At 33.2% G+C, this 17,724-nt stretch overlaps 1 protein-coding gene across 1 annotated transcript; it reads left to right on the top strand.

Moving 5' to 3' along the window:
• The first annotated feature begins 4,258 nt into the window (after nt 1-4,258).
• On the top strand, nt 4,259-5,635 carry LOC149153726 (putative UPF0481 protein At3g02645). Its single transcript, XM_089443902.1, has one exon. It carries the CDS (start codon nt 4,259-4,261, stop codon nt 5,633-5,635), a length of 1,377 nt encoding a protein of 458 aa, XP_089300028.1.
• Nucleotides 5,636-17,724: the final 12,089 nt, after the last annotated feature.

Raw genomic sequence — 17,724 nt, forward strand, 5'->3', positions numbered from 1 at the left:
CAGATGATTGAAAGCTTAATTACTTTTAAGATATGCTCATTGCATGTAAAATTAGCTGCATGAATAATCATGAAAATAGACATGCATGTCTAAGATATGATCATAGTGGCGTGCATTCCTTATAACTGAAAAAGATTGTGTCTAGCAACCTTTTATGAGGTGACTAATATTTCTTCTAAGTGGAAAAGATTGTGTCCAACAACCTTTCATGAGGTGACTAATTCAGTCCATTTGGGAGAACTTACAACTTTTAAATCAGAGCTGGTTGCCATGAAAGAGCTTGTTGATGCTTGCCCTCCTTGCTAGATGGGGTATAGCTACGCATGCTTGATGATGGACCTTGGTAATGCAAAATATCTGATGCAATTTCCATTTAAAAATAAAGAATGGGCAAGAAAAATGAGAAAGAGGGGGTTGAGAGACAAATCGTTGACTATTATCAAACAAGTATCTACACACAGTTCATTTGCAATTATTACAGATGGGTATGCACATCATCCTTCCAACATACAACACAATACATATCATATTGGCCATATGAAGTAAAAAGGAATCTCTTCCAAATAGTGTCAAGGATTTCTTCCAAATAGTGCCAAGGATCTTAAGGATTCTATATTTGAACTCTCAAGCACAATCCCAGAGCATGAAAGAGACTTGCAAGAAAACATAAAGTGGGAAAGAACAACCCTGATTGGGAACAATAGAAGCTAGCGATATACAATTTTTGAAATGAGACTTGGTAATGAATATTGCATTTAATGCACATTAATAACCAATAATATGGTAGGTACAATGCCCTAAGCTATCTAAAAATCTTTACTGTTTGGAAGCTTCATTGTATGCCATTTGATATTTTGACCGATATTCCCATTCTTTAAAGGAACACTCATGGAAATTAGCGCCAACCCCATGATACCCACCAAGTAGATGTTTTCTTTACTGCTTGACATTGCTAACTTCAATCTTGGATCCCTACCCAAGAGAAAATGACGAGGCTTGAACTATGTATGGCTATGGCCCACCAAATGAAAATTATTAACAACAATAATTCTGAAGGATAAAAAAGTTGAAAGGATTCAAATTAATACGATAGTAAATCTTGAAAAAATTGAAAGGATTCAAATTATCTGTATGATGCATGTGGATTTGATTTAAAATTTTGAAATGTTTTGAACTTATTTGTATGATGCATGCAAATCTGATTAGTCTTAGACATGCTTAGTTGGGAACAACCCTGATTGTTATCCTTAATTAATATTTATAATTTAAATATTCAATTAAATGACATAACATATCACATCTTCTTTTGCTACTCTTTCCTATGCCTTACTGCATTTCCTTTGCAACATATGACGCAATTCCTAGTTATTAAATTTTTGAATAATATAAATATTTCCGAACAAGTTTCTAGAATTTTAATTTAATCATTAGCAATTATTAGGTAGATGGTGGAGATTTAAGCTCCACAAAATATGCCCAAATATTCATATCAATGGTTAAGATTTATCTTCAAGTTACATATACTCTTTTAATTGATTTATCTCAAATTAATTTATTGAGATAAAAATAAAAACAGAAATTAAAAATTATGTCTAAATTGAAAAATAATGTCCGCTATAATAAAAAAAATGAATACGCTATAAAGTAATTAGAAGTAAAAAAATGCATGAGTAAGATGTTTAAATCTTATACTTTTCAAAAGCATTTAAATATTTATGTCCATATGAACTTCATATATATTTATTTATATTTTTTTTTTGTTAAAATAAAATATTTTAATGTTGTATAAAAAAATATTTATAGTGGTTTATCACAAAATATTTTAATACGAATTAATATTGACATATACTTTAAAATATATTAATAATAAAAAAAACCATTTTAATTTGCATGTTAAAATGTCTATCACAAAATAATAAAGTTTTATGGTTAAACTATTTATTTGGTCCTACATATATTCTATTTAGCATTCAAAAATACAATTTAAACAATGAAAAATGACATATTATATTTTGCACTCTAAAAAAGTTTGAACCTGAAGAAATTTGATCCATCTCCGCTAAAATGTCATATCAACACTTGTCATATTGGGCTATGTGGTATTTATAAGCCATGGTATTAACCAATAATATTGTAACAAAATCTATTAAGATGTTAAAAATTATCATAATAAAATGGGGTAAATTTTTATAATTGAAAATATTGATTAATTCATATATTAATCGATGCTTATAAACATTTACCCACTATTTTATATAGTATACTAATAATAATAACTTTTTTTTTAATTATTTAATTTTATTTGAAAAAAATATAAAAATGGTAAATTGGCAGAGTAATATGTAGAGTGATGCAACGGGATCCTCGGATACTGGAGAAAGAAAAAGAAACGATCCTCGCGTACTGAACAAATGGTGTTGCCAAGTGGTCACATTAACTCCAAAGAAGGATCATATTTATCGATATAAGATATTTTACAAAGAAGGTAGCAAATCATTACGCAAAGATTTGGGTTAACGTGAGGATTCCTCGATCCCTCTCGTTCCAAAAGGAATGTTACCTTTGTGGACTGTTTTTGATAGGCACATTGCATAGTAGTCAAATATGATTAGACCAATCCTTATCCTTCAAAAGAAAATGAGAACAATATTGATTAGCCTTTCACATGACCATTTCTTTTCTCACATTTTGAACTTAGTATCTGACACAACCTTTTCTTTTCAAGAGGTTATGCTTTCCTTTATTTTTTAATAGTATGTAGTATTAGGTTATGATTAACTAACAAATCTTTTTCCTTTAATTTTTCTATGATGTGCGAAATTTACCTTTGATTAAGAAAGAACAATTTAAAGATATTTAGTTTACATCTAATAATTATTAGATATTTATATAATTTAGTAAAGTTTTTGATTTTTTTCAAATTTTTTTTTTCCATTTTTCTATGATGTGTGAGTGAAATTTACTTTTGATTAAGAAAGAACAATTTAAAGTTTTTTAGATCTAATTATTAGATATTATTTAAATGAATTATTTAAAGTTTTTGATTTTTTTTGAACGAAAATATACCCTTAGAAAACAAACAATCGATGGAATAAAAGCAGAATTAAAGTTAAACTAAGCATTAAAATCATTGAACATCCCAGTCAATTTGGAGCACATTAAACAATGCATGTATTATTAAAATAATATGTAATATAAAGTGTAACAATTTAATTTGGAGTACAAGAAGCATTGCATGCATTATTAAAACAAGAGCATATAGCTACCATTCCCTCCGGCTTAGTTTAATAAAATATTTTAATGTCATGATGTGTTGTATGTGCTACAAAAAATAATAAAATTGTAAAATGAGTTATATGAATTTATTTGTTTAACTTTTTTTTTATTAAATTTTTAGTATAATTAAACTTTTTTTGGTCGCTGAAGGTTATATATATATAATTGACATTGAAGAGAATGATAACAAGTTAATAATTATTTATTTAATATTGAATAATGATAATTTTTTTATATAATGCTCATATTATAGTACACATGTCATGTCATTAGAGTATAGATTGATATAATGAGACTTGTACAAATTGTACAGATGTTATTTTTACAGTTTTTTTTTTCAAATTTATATTTTTTAAATTGTTTTTTGTAAATTAAAAAATAAAACCCATAAAAATTGTCTATTCAATACTTTACACTAATAAGAAAATGGAATTTTTAATTAATTATATATTTGAGATAAATAAAAATAAATTTTATTTAAAAATAACAAATTTAATTTCATAATTAAGCAAACTCTTTTAATAAAAATCACATAAAAAAATTTTAACCACGCTTTTCAAACCAACAATTATAAACAGCAACAATAAAATAAAAATAAAAAAATTATAAACATTTATCACCCGGCTATGAACTTCTTTTCTGTTAAAGAACTATTCTATTTTTATTACTTTATTTTCGTACACTACATTACGTTAAACAATGCACTAAACCGTAATATACCTCAGATCGGGTCAATTCGCTATCAAAGCTGGTGAACTTATCCATGCCAAAGTGTTAGAGAACTCGGGCCGGCTCAATTCCCTGTCAAAGTCGGAGAACATATTCTTTATTGAATCCACACGAAAAGAATGTAAGGGTTTCAGCTATTTTATTTGAGTTCAGAGTCTCATACATATGCGAATGCAGGTATTAAACAATTTCAAAGTAATATGTGTTCTTGATCTCTTTGCTGTTCAGTAGATCGTAACTGGTGATTAGATTGATGGCCGCAGTAAAATCTGAAGAAGCGTTAGAATTTCGGAAGGAGTGGGTTGAGCAAGTTGAAGAGATATTTTATCATACGAGAACTGCAGCAAACACTGGTGCGATTCCGCGCGTAGCGACGGCTATGCTGAAAGTGAAACCTGAAGCTTATATTCCGCAGTTTCTGTCCCTGGGACCTTACCACCATTGGAGGCTGGAGAAAGATATCAATGACTCTGTTTCTGCGGGAGGTAATTATCAGAATAATGAGCTCAAGATGTCAACTGCCGAGGCTTCCAAAGTCAAAGCCGCAGCCACGCTCTCGAAGAAATTGCTGGACAGTGGCAAAAGATTGAGCGACGTAGTTGAAATGATCGAAAGGATGCGGCCAGAAATGGAGATTTTCTATGACTGGAAAATCACGGATTCTAGGAATTTCTCTCTCATGATGACTGTAGATTCTTTCTTTCTCTTAGGTTTCTTGTTCAGGCTAATCCACTATGAGCACGATTATCACAGCACAGACGTCGATTTAAGTCCGCTCCATGTCTGCATAAAATGGGACCTGATGAAGCTGGAGAATCAGATCCCACTGTCTGTACTCACAGTGGTTTTTGACAACGTGAAAGGGGCTGCTGCATTTGATCAGGACTTCAATCAACTGTTGCAGAACACGTACACAGAGCTGTCCCCTTTCGAACAGTTCGACATAGATGTAACGCAGCATTTGCTGGGATGCATTCAAGCATTCGTTTCGCCTTTGCTGGACATACAGGCGGGCGGGATGGAGAACTGGCAAAAGCGGACCCTATTTCAAAGCCTGAGACACTTTGCTGATGTGATTATTGCAACAGTGGGCACTGTTTTCATCTCACATCCAACCAGAAAAGGGCAACGTGATTTTCTCAAGGCTTACAACGCGGGGCAGTTAGCAAGGTCGGGGATTGTCTTCAAATCCTTCTCTCGCGGCTCCCAGAAGATCCGATTCGATAAAAACTTGTACACACTGTACCTTCCACGAATCACTTTATGCCACATACACACAGAAGTGTTGCTGAGAAACATGCTGGCCTTGGAGTTTAATGACGCCGCTTGCAGCAACTCCGTGACGCGCTACGTGGGGGTCATGGACTGCCTCATTGACACGCCAGATGACGTTCACCTGCTGCAGGGCTCTCACGTCTTTCGTCGTCGAAGCTTCATGTTAACTGACGAGAACATGGAGGATATGTGGAACGGCATGTGTCAGCCATTTTTTACAGGGCAGCTGGAACCTCCGGAGGAACTCAAGTTGGCACTGGAAGAAGTGCTGATTTTAGAGTATTACAAAGCCATATCAAAAAGGTTCTCCATGAATTCTATTCGGAGCATCTGTCCAGTCTATGGAAGGTTGTAGCTCTCTTGATTGGTTTTTGTGTTCTGACTATGACCGCTATACAGGCTTTCTGTAGCACGACCGAATGCAGCATTTTCCCTCGTGGCAAGTCTAACCCCCGCAAATTCGTGTGGCACTAGAGATTTGTTGCTTCCTCTAATTACCACCACTCGCCTCGCCATGGATTGAAAATTTTCTAGATTATCGCCATGGTCCTACCTACTCTAATTTATGGTGTCTGTTGTTTTATCCTCCATTCCTGTTTGAATGCTCTTTGATCGCTCAAGGCTTCCTTATGATCGCCTGTAAAAGAATTTGATATCAAGACAGCAATTGCTTTCATTTATATTTCCAGATCACGCTTTTTCCTGCATGATTTGAACTTGGATTTCAATGGTGACACCCCGTTGTCTTTATCATTTCATCTTATTTAGTAACTTCACATAAGTTTATTTATTTATTTAATTATTTATACTTTAGACATTGAATTATTTATACTTTAAATAGATACTATGGAATTGATATATTTATTGTTTTTCATAATTGATATATTTATTGTTTTTCATTAAGTAGTTAAGATAAATTTATAATTCACTTATAAAAGTTTTTATCGTGGTTGAATTTTTGCCCATAGAATTTTAAGCTAGTGATTTTTACACCACAAAGTGCTTTAATATAATGCCATGTCACCATCTACACTAAATCTCATGGGGTCTATTCGCCACTATTAATTTAGCATTCACCAGAACAATTTTTAATGTGTAATTTTCAAAGCTAAATATTTTTTTCAATATTATCAATTTGTTTTACAAACATTTGATTGGAGCATAACTTGAAGGTCTTATTACACCCTTTGCATAATCTAATGCCATGTAGATAATTATCTGACATATTTTATGCCATAATTTATGGACATGATTGCAAAATTTATGCATGATAATTACTACTTACCAAAATTTATACAAATCCTCCTGCCTTCTCAAAGAATTAATTTATCTCGTTCACATCTCAATATCTTGGTTCCTCGAAGACAAGGCTATAAGATTTGTTTTTTCTATTAACCATGATTAATTTACAATTTTTTTTTTCTTTGTAATACTATTCTATTGAAAGGAAGCAAAGTAAAAATACATCGAGGTTCCGGCCTCTACGGTGCAGAACAGAGTTATATCAAAATTCTCAAAAAGACTGACCTCGGCTGCCCAACGAGGGGAAACCAGCCCGAGTGAGTCTCAAAACTTAACTTAAAAGACCCACACAGGGGTCCTGATTCAAAATAATAAAAAAACATGCTAGACAATTTGACAATGAACATAAGAAAAACCTCAGACAACATGGTCATGAAACCGCCAACGAACAACAAGGCGACAACTGGCAATTGGATCATAAGTCTGGCTAGACCCCCTGGATGTCCTCAGGGGCGGGCTCTTCAACAATGCGACATGCGTATTCATACCAGTCGTCATCTTCTGCAGACGTGCCACGCGGTATGCCACTGGTTGCTTGTATGCCTGCTGAGCTGCTCGCGGCTGCATGTTTGCCTGACGTGTCGTCCCGAAGTCTTTCAACCGCCTTCATGCCACCCTCTCGACCTGCAGTATCATGCTTGCTTCCAGCCGTCTCCATTTCCTGCCGAATACCTGTTTGCCCTGCCATCTGCTGCTTGCCTGGTTCATGCTCATCCCTATTGCTCTTAAGAGCCTGCTGTTGATCGCCATTGGTCCTTTTCTCTGGTTCACTGAAATGGGTCTGAGCTCCCTGCTCAGTTTGCGGACTCATTTCCTCAGTGAAGGTAACAAAGACTGTGGCTATGATAATTGGATGAGGCAGAGTACTCTGGAAGCGAAATTGAGTTGAATGGTAAGAGGGGTGAGGGGGAATGGGGAGATTTTCAGTTTGGGTAGCAGCGTTCACTCTTCGGACTCCATTAGCCTGTGACCTGCCTCTACCACTGCGGGTATCAGGGTATCTGCCCGAGAGAGGACTATGGGAATGAATGGTGGAGGGGAAGGAGGAGGGAGAAGAAGAATCAGGGTTGGGCGCTGCAGGGGGGCGAATGCTGCCGCCTCGACTACCTCCTCTTCTACTGCGCATGCAATGTCGAGTGCGTGCCATGACGGAATTGATTTTCGAGTTTTCAGTTGGGGAGACAGAGATATCTCAAGGATTGAAGTGGCTGTTCAGAGGAAGAGAGGAGGAATCCTGAGCTTGATTCAACACACAATGGGGAATTTGGGAGAAGTGGAAGCCATTGCCCAGGTCGACACAACTTAGGATCCAGCAACGCCTTCCAGTGATGGTGCGCGAGCTCGGCTCTGCAGCTTGGGGGGGGCAAGAGTAATTTAGCAGGGGGGGATGAATGAATTGTGATTAACCAGGTCCATGGCCTTATGCTTGCTGCAATTTTCTCGACCAGAGCACCAGAGTAATTGTGCTTGCAGGTTGACAGGAACATGCCATAAATTGGCATGAAAGGGGACGCGGGTGGCCATGTGGCCAAGCCGCCTGCCGTCCTTCTGTCTAATCATCATTAACTGCGTCATTAACACCCGCATCCAGGTATGATTAATTTACAATTAATCACTATAAGTTATAATTTTTTATGCAAATTTTCCCAGAGTATAATTTCTAGCTTGAGTTGTAGGGACTAAGTTGGGTGACAATACTTCTTTGTATTAATGTTATAGAAATTTATATTTTTTTAAATACTAATTAAATAATAAATATCATATTTAAATTAATATAATTTTATAAGAAAATAATTGAAGAATAAATAATAAAATATTATATCCTATTTTATTTAAAGGTAATTTATTTTATAAATAATGAAAGATTACTTTTAAATAAGTTTATAACTTTTTTTCTCTCTTTCTTTTTTTTCTTTTCCTTTTTAACTTAAATGAGAGAAATATTCATTGCAACTATTACACAAGATACAACTATTTCATAAATGTCACAAAACTCTAGTTACAAAATGTTTCCAAAGACTTCTACCCAAGAAATTGGAGAAACCAATTATTTTCCAAACCACTTTACATAAGATTATTTGACAACATAAATTAATAACTTATTAAAATTATTATTGTGTATTATTGTTTTGAAAAATAATAATGAATTATTATTTGGACAATGATAATTAATTAATTATTTTATATTGAAGTGGGAAAAAAATTATAATAGTTTATTAGGAAAAGAATAGTTGGTTGGTGAATGGATACACTCTTAAGGAACCTCTTGCATAATGGTTATTGGTTTGAAACCCTGTGTGTCTCGTCTTTCCAACCTTTAACTAAAAGTATAGTAAAATAAAAAAAATATAAGAATGTATTTAATTGTAAAAAAATTCTTGTAAATTAAAGATTTAAATTTATTTGAGGATGGGTGACCTCCCGGGAAGTCTGGGTTACCGGGTGCAAGCCCCAGAAGTGATGATTAACGCTATGTGATTTATTTCATTAGTTTCAATCCTACTTCTTCACCCCTATGAGCATCACTCGATGCAATGAGTGCTAAGTGGACTATTAAAAATTCATGAGAAATTAGCTAGTTACGACTACCTCTCATGGAAATGATCATAGATGAATGACTTACTTAATGCTATTGAATCTCAAAAAATGATATCCAATATAATGCACTGCAAAAACCCCCAATACTTAATTCAAAAGAGTGAAGGGAACTCTATTTGAATGGTTCATGAGACACAATACTTGCTAATGTTTTGGAAATGGGGTAGCAAGCTACGTGGGCTTGATTGTGGGGAAAACTCCACAGTTAAGCACGCTTGAACCAGAGGCAATATGGGATGGGTGACCTCCCGAGAAGTCCTGGTTACCATGTGCAAGCCTCAGAAGTGATGATTGACGCTATGTGATTTATTTCACTAGTTTCAATCCTACTTCTTCACCCCTGTGAGCATCACCCGATGCAATGAGTGCTAAGTGGACTATTCAAAAATCATGAGAAATTAGCCAGTTACGACCACCTCTCATGGAAATGGTCATAGATGAATGACTTACTTAACATAGTTGAATCTCAAAAAATGATATTTAAATGAGTGTTAAGTAGACTATTCAAAAATCATGAGAAATTAGCCAGTTACGACTACCTCTCATGAAAATGGTCATAGATGAATAACTTACTTAACGCAGTTGAATCCCAAAAATTGATATCTAATATAATACACTGCGAAAACCCCCAATACTTAAAATTAAAACGACAATAACATATTTAATTATAAAATGTTTTATGTTAATTAAATATTTAAATTCTTAAAATTCTCTTGTGGACACTATTCAAAAACAACCACACTAACATATTTAATTATAAAATGTTTTATGTTAATTAAATATTTAAATTCCCAAAATTCTCTTGTAGACACTATCCAAGAGGGCTTTTCCTATTTCCACCTCTATAGCATTATAAATGCTATCTGACATGCGAGGGGAATAGCCATGGAGTGCCCTCTCCACGCTCGTCCTCTCTCTCCATGGAGTGCCCTCTCCACACTCGCCCTCTCTCTCCACGTGCTGTCACTCAGAGGGCGATGACTATTCCTCTCGCATGTCAGATAACATTTATAATGCTATAGAAGTGGAAATAGGAAACACCATCCAAAAACACATACTTCATAAAATTCTACAGCAAGGAGACCTTTCACCATTCTTTATTTGCTAACATATTATATGTATCTAAAATTTAAGTGTCCAAAAACTTCCCCCAAATCCTACTTTCATCATTTGAATGCGTCAGTGGTAATGTGGAATATGATCGAGGAACAAATTTAGAAAAAAGTGTACAAATGTGACTGATAATTTACCTTACCAATTTCACTTTTGGAGTTATTTTACCTGCCATATATGCTCATTGAATTAGTGGTGAATTCAACTCTCTTTCTAGTGTCGGTATGTGTCATTTAATACACAGAAAGAAGATTTACCGAAAAATTCATAATATGTACATTTTCGAAACTTCCATCTCCAAGATCTAACCTCCCTTGTCTAGTTGGCTTTATTGGAGAATCAACTCCCATGAGAATAGAAAGACTAGTATATGATTTTAAATGTGCGAGAGCATCTTTTGTGGTTGCCATGTGATATGAAGCTACATAATCTATGATCCATGAATCAAAAGAAGAATGAATAGAAATTCTCTCTGGTTAAGTTTTTATTTGTTTACTGGTATAGAAAGGACATGTATTTATGGTTCTAACACGTGGAATGTTTTTAAATGATTATTTTGTATCCTTGCTTGTTGATTAGGTAACTATATGTCATGACGATGATGTGATAGTTTCTATGTTGAATTAATGAATGATAATTTGGATGTTTGAATTATGTTAGTTAAGTATGTATTGTTAAATGATGACTAATGATATTAAACAACTATGAGTTTTGGTAGGCTGACAAAATATATATATATATATATATCTCCTAGGTGGAGTTAAAAACATAAAAGGGAAGATTATAAAAGCCCAAATTGTTTTTCGTGGAAGCATAATTAAGTTATTATAATTTTTTTTGAAAACATTTAAATGATTAGATGACTTTAAATTTACAATGCAAAATGATATCACTAACGTGAGGGACACAAGGAACAAGTTATATGAAAAATATTATCAAAGAAGGCTTCAAAAAGGAATTCAATAGTAAGATTCATGGAGGACAGGGACAAATTTAAGGATGGAATATTTTTTTAAATTTTAGAAATTTTGGTGAATCTTATTAGTCCCTAATATGTAAACTTTAAAATGTTTAGTGATATTTCTATAAAAATATTCAAATTTCTAATGATTTTATATAGTCTCTATATAATTTTGGTGATGTTTATGGTAAAATAATTTATCCTATAAAAAATGGGTGAATCATTTTAAAAAAAGAAATTAGCGATTTGTTTTTGGGAAAAAGCATGTAAAACTAGCCCAGTTGCGAATATCAGCCCCTAAAATCTTCCCTAATGGAGGATAAATGGGATATAAAGACAATTGAATTTTGCTTAGTCCAAACCTAGATATTGTTTTGACTATACATTGAGGGATTGGAGAAGTCCATAAAATCATTGAAGATAACGTAACACTTAAAGATGATTATGTTATATTATTGTACTTTGACATATTTGTATGTGCGGGTACATACTTCTGTAGGATGTAGGGAAAATCTTTGCGAACTCACCAATAGATGGGTGTGAGACACAACTACTGATATTTGATAAAGGCATGGAGTCTCCTTTGTAGAATATACATGATTTCTATGATTGGAAAGGAAGGAGTTGTAGTAGGGATGCAAAATAAATACTCCGTAGCATATTTCCCAAACTTTAAATTAAACCAAGGTAACCTAAATGGACCCCAAAATTGAATTAATTCTCTTAGAATTTACATAGTTTGATGGGGACCCTTGAAATAAATATCTTATTAGACAAATGCGTGCTCTCTCTCTATATATATTATTAATAATTTACATCTTTTGGGTGGTGAGGATGTACATGATGAATGATAAGAATTATAAAAATAAAAATTAGTAATTTTGCATGTATAAGGTTAGGTGGCTAGCATCATTAGGCTTATAAATAGGTGAGGCCTCAATAGGTTTTAGGAGTGACCTAGACAGTATTGAAACGCGAAATAAATTATTCTATAACCTAAATAAAAATAAACTTATCTTAAGAAAATATTTGTATGGGGTCCCATTGGTTGGCCTAAAAAGTTTAGTTGATGGTAAATCCACAATTGAATTATATTTTGAATAACAAAAAAGTTGCAAGCTCACATAACTCATGTATATGAAAGAGAGCCCGCATAACTCACGGATATTAAAGAAAGCCCATATAGGAGATAATTCTTGAACTACTATAATATACACTTGGGCAAGCATATTTATGTTGATCTTGAATTTCATATTAAATAGATTTTTGGCTATATAGACTATATAAGTAGTAATCATTTCATTGATAATATTTGGGATCTTTACATTATTTTCATAACTACATTTATATGTAAGCTCTTATTTTAGATGTATAATGGACGGTGCAAGATTAGATAGTGAGTATACATCTAATGTTTATGTCTTATTTTAATCTCCATCATCTAATAACATACTTGTTAAACTAATAATTACAAGATTAAATATGTTTATGTTGTTGGTGGATTAGAAATTCTAGTTGAGAGATAAGATGTATCTATATGGATGGTGATACCCATCAACATTCACCCACTGCTACTAATTTATATGGATGGTGATACCCATCAACATTCACCCGCTGCTACTAATTTATATGTGTTAATATTATCATATTGGATGAAGATTTGTCTTTTTATAGTTTTTTCTAAGCAAAATTATGTAAATAATAATATTTTTGCCAAATATATACTAAAAGACGATATTTGGTGAGAGAATAATTTTTTTTAAAGATAAATACTCGATAAAACGATCTATTCTTGGTTTTTATTCTTTATAACCATTAAAAACAAATCTAATTATAGACAAAAATTTTAATTGTAGATTCAATTTTACTTCTTTATTATAAAACATTGCATGCAAATTATTTGCTAAGACGCATGAAAGAATATAAGTCTTTTAATGAGTTCCACATTATATTTTAATATTGCATGCAAATTATTTGTTAAAATGCATGGAAAAATATGTCTTTTAATGAGCTCCATATTATATTTTAGTCTATCTATATTAACTTAGTTAACTAATGTGAAAATACACAATACAAACTACCCAATGTATAAGTAAATTTGCTTTGCGAAGAATAATTTATTACGAATGCATTCCAATTACAACGTACGTTAATATGATTGTTTTATTGGAGAATGTTAATATGATAGTTGTATGGAGATTTTAATGAACAAGTACGTTAGTAAAATTTAGGTATAATTTTTTTTTATAACTATAAATTGTGATTATATGTGTAGAAATTTGTGAGTGAATGGTTTTTTTATGGGAGATATAAATTAATATATTTTCTTAGGTATAATTTTTTTTTATAACTATAAATTGTGATTTTATGTGTAGAAATTTGTGAGTGAATGGTTTTTTTTATGGGAGATATAAATTAATATATTTTCTTATTATGTTGTGTAAATATTTTGTTTTAGTTAAATTATATAAAAAATAATAATAATTAAAATAATTTGAGGTAAAATAACTAATTTATTATTGGCCATTTTTAGTCTATAAGTTTTGACAACCAATGATTTTTCCAATGAAGAAATGATATGTGTGTGTGTGTGATGTTTGGTAGATCCTGAGTTAAAATGGATCTAATGCCCTTATCTAGTTATTTACTTACAAAGAGATTTGATTCCTCTTGGTCTTTAGTAGATTTGGAGTTAAAATTGATCTAGATTAGTTGTATATAAATGCACTTATATAATTATTTTATTTAGATGCATGGATGATTATTTAAATTCGATTTATTAAATAAATACTATTATGTTAGGGTATTAGTACCCTTTTAATTTAACATCTTGTAAATGAATCATGATGCAAATGCCACTAATAAGATTTATTTAGTCAAAAGACATTGGTTCAAATCTCTGTGGATCTTACCTACACAAAAAAAAGAGATTTATCTAATCAAAATATTAAATTTGGGTTGAGATTTATTTAGTCAAAATATTAATTTTGGATTATTCTTTGATTGTGTGTGTTGTTTGGTGGCTTGGATGTCACATGTCTAGAAAAATGTGCAAATTAGTTCCTAAAAGTTAAGCAAAGTCTTTAGGCCTTTAAATACCATCCAGAGCTCCCTTAGATCTATAGAAGACCCAGTGGACCCCAAGAATATGAAGGGTGTTTACGTTATCCCATGCTCTTGCGGGACTCCCTACATTGGTGAGACTGGTGACTCTATTAATCAAAGAATTCATGAGCATGTCGCTGACATCAAGCATGGTAGGACCCGCTCCTCTGCTTTGGCAGAGCATGCAGATAAATATAAGCATCACATATGCATTGAGGAGGCCAGCTGTTGCTAGGGTTCGTTATTTCCATCATCGTAAATTGAGGGAGGCCCTAGAAATTGAAAAAAGACCTAATAATTTGAATGGAGACGATGGTTGGAATATTAGTAAAAGTTGGGTCCTTGTCCTGTCCTCCTAGTTTTTTAGGTTTCTTTTTGGGATTTATTTTGTTTGTTTGTTTATCTATGTAGGTATTGGTGTCCTTTTTATAGTATTTGTTGTTGATTTATTCTTCATTAGAGTTTATTTTCTTGATCCTTCGTGTTTTCTTAAGTAATTTATCATCATATTCGTCCTTATCTCCTTTTAGTATTTTTATTATTTGTTTAATGAGCCTCAGCCCTATATTTTATTATTGACCCTGTTTTATTTATTGATTACCTCTCTCTCTCTCTCTCTCTATTGACCCTGTTTTATTTATTGATTAACTCTCTCTCTCTCTCTCTCTCTCTCTATATATATATATATATATATATATATATATATATCTTTTGGCTTTGTGTATAAGTTTGTTTTATTTTATTTATTTCCATTAGTTATTTTTATTTATTAAATGATCTTGTCTCGATTAGGGTCTTGTCTCTTTTTTATAATTTTTTACTTCCCTCCTTGTTTGGAGCTTTGATTTTTTTATTCTTGTTAGTTGTTTTTATAATATATATATATATATATATATATATATATAGACATACATATATACATATACATATACATGATTTTAATAAGTTAATTTAAATATTATTTTTCAAAAAATAACTGTTTAATATAGTCGTTACTTATTAATATTTGTTTTTAATAAATTAATAAACTAATATCATAATTTATAGCCATTTAATATAGTTGTTACTTAATAATATTTATTTTTAATATATTAATAAATTATATCATAATCTAAATATTATTGTTCAAATATAGTCGTTACTTGAAATTATGGTCTCTACATTGCTTTCTATTTAAGTCTTTGCCATGGTTTGCCTCTTCATCTGGTCCTAATGATCAACCACACTTGTTGGTTCGAAACACCTAGGCCAAAAATTTCTCTTATGTGATTTCTATCGAAAGACTTTCCTTAATTCATTATGGATCGCAAAACCCCGAATACAGAAATTACTACCCTATACAGAAGGGTTGCTTCTATTAAGGTTCATCACTTTGAACGGTCTCACGTAAGGGTTTCCAAGTTGAAGACATATTTGGATTTTGTAAACCAATGTAGAGACTAATCCCTTGTTCCGTCATTCTCTTATATTAAGCATCCTCTTAATAATTCTAGTTACTTTCGTATTTTTCTTAATGCTAGCATGACATTGGTTCGTTTGGAGATTGGCAGGGTGAGAAAGTTTCTGGATTTCATTTCTCATGATTTGTTGTCTCTGTATTTGGAACTTTCAAATGAGATCTTTGTTCCCCTTTGGTCAAGGATCGAGGCGTGCTCGACACTAGAATCTACTCGTCTAGAAGAAATATGGAAAGTAAAGCAATCCAAGAAGTTGAGTAAGCTCTTGGAGAAATCGATCTCTCAACCTAATGAGTCTAGTTACTTTCGTGGTCTTTCCAGAAGCATAATTAATTCTAATCAAATATATGCTCTCTGATCTTGGGTTGAAGGTGTTTCTCACCTTTCTGCCATTGAGGGTGAAGCTGGAACACTCTCATGTTTTGGCTATAATAACTCTGTAAATTCACTGGGTCAGATTCCCTCAGGTTCGTTGTCTGTTAATTATTCTTTGGCTTTTGTTGGTTTCGAAAATTGTGGAAGTGGTTCTTGTTAGGATTCCAAGAAACTCTCCTAGGTTGTAGCTCGGAGATGCCTGGTAACATATAAATTCAACTATTGTTTCAAGGTTTAATGGAAGGAATGATGGTTTGGTTCAAGCTAGATAACCACTTCTACTCTGTTTCACTCCAGACATGCATGAACACCCTCATACTACAAGGATTTAGACCACCAATGCTCACAGTTTTAGATATTAGGTGAATATGGAGAATACTAACCACAACAACAGATACACAAGACCATGTGATGGCCGGCTGCAACTAGTACATAAAATTTCAAATCTAATCTATTAATGCAAAGACAAGATGACAACTCTCCTGCAGTAGATAGAAAGAAACCTGAGCAACCTATTTAGTGATGCATTCAAGATTCTAACACAGAGATAAGATGACAATTATCTAGTGCTAAACATCAAGAGATCAAGAACACAACATATCAGGTACAAGCTTAGAACAGAGGAAAATGGACAGTGAGTAGTTAACAGAAAAAGAAGCTTGTATTTGCTGAAAATGAAGATGAGACGCTGCAAGTGACAAAATGTCTATAGTCTCCAGAAGTTGAACCTTACATCAAATGCCAACCTTGATTACATCTTTCTTCTGGATATTTATAATTTTACATTACTATGGCACCTGGCCATTTAGGTATGGAGGGGTCTTAATTGACCACCAACTGCATTTAACTGCCTGATGGAGTCTCTGAACGAGGTTGCTTGCTTGACTGTGCAAATCTGATCTGTACAACTGTTGTGCTGTCCTTTAGGCGATTGGAATGCTCGAAGCAGTGAAGTCCATGACTGATAAATTCTGTTACAGAGCCGTGCTATGTCCTTTTCTCCTTTTGGCCATGCTTTCTATTTAATGTGGTTGTTGGGGATATTACTGTAACCGATCTTGGCAGAGCTGGTCATCTCCTTCTTCGGGCGACAGAATGGTCAAGGACATGGGATGCATGGGTACATGGACAGTTGGGATGAGAGAGAAGGATGACCATCGGATCGGGGAAATGGACGGTGGAGATGGCAATCAACACTAGACACCACCGATCAATGATCACCGATGATCGGATAGGTGGGTTGCAATGACGAAGGAAAATCAGCGCAAACCATGGGGCGATGGTAATGGTGATCACCGATTAAACAAGGATCATCGATCGTGCATGCGGATCGATGGCCCAAATCACTTCGGTGGATTGCAGATCGGGGAGACCAAGGGGCAGGGCCTTTACATATAGCGATATGCGATTGTGATCAGCTCGCATCGCAATATCGCATCGGCGGAAACCAAAGGGGCGGGGTTTTATGGTTGGTTTGGCTTTGCGCTTAGAGCTGGGGCCAAAAGGGACTTTGTCGGATTTTAGAAGGTTTAT

This window comes from Pinus tabuliformis, chromosome 9 (assembly GCF_031772625.1).
Source record: "Pinus tabuliformis cultivar Carrire ecotype Pingquan chromosome 9, CPIR1, whole genome shotgun sequence".
NCBI classification, from domain to species: Eukaryota; Viridiplantae; Streptophyta; class Pinopsida; order Pinales; family Pinaceae; genus Pinus; species Pinus tabuliformis.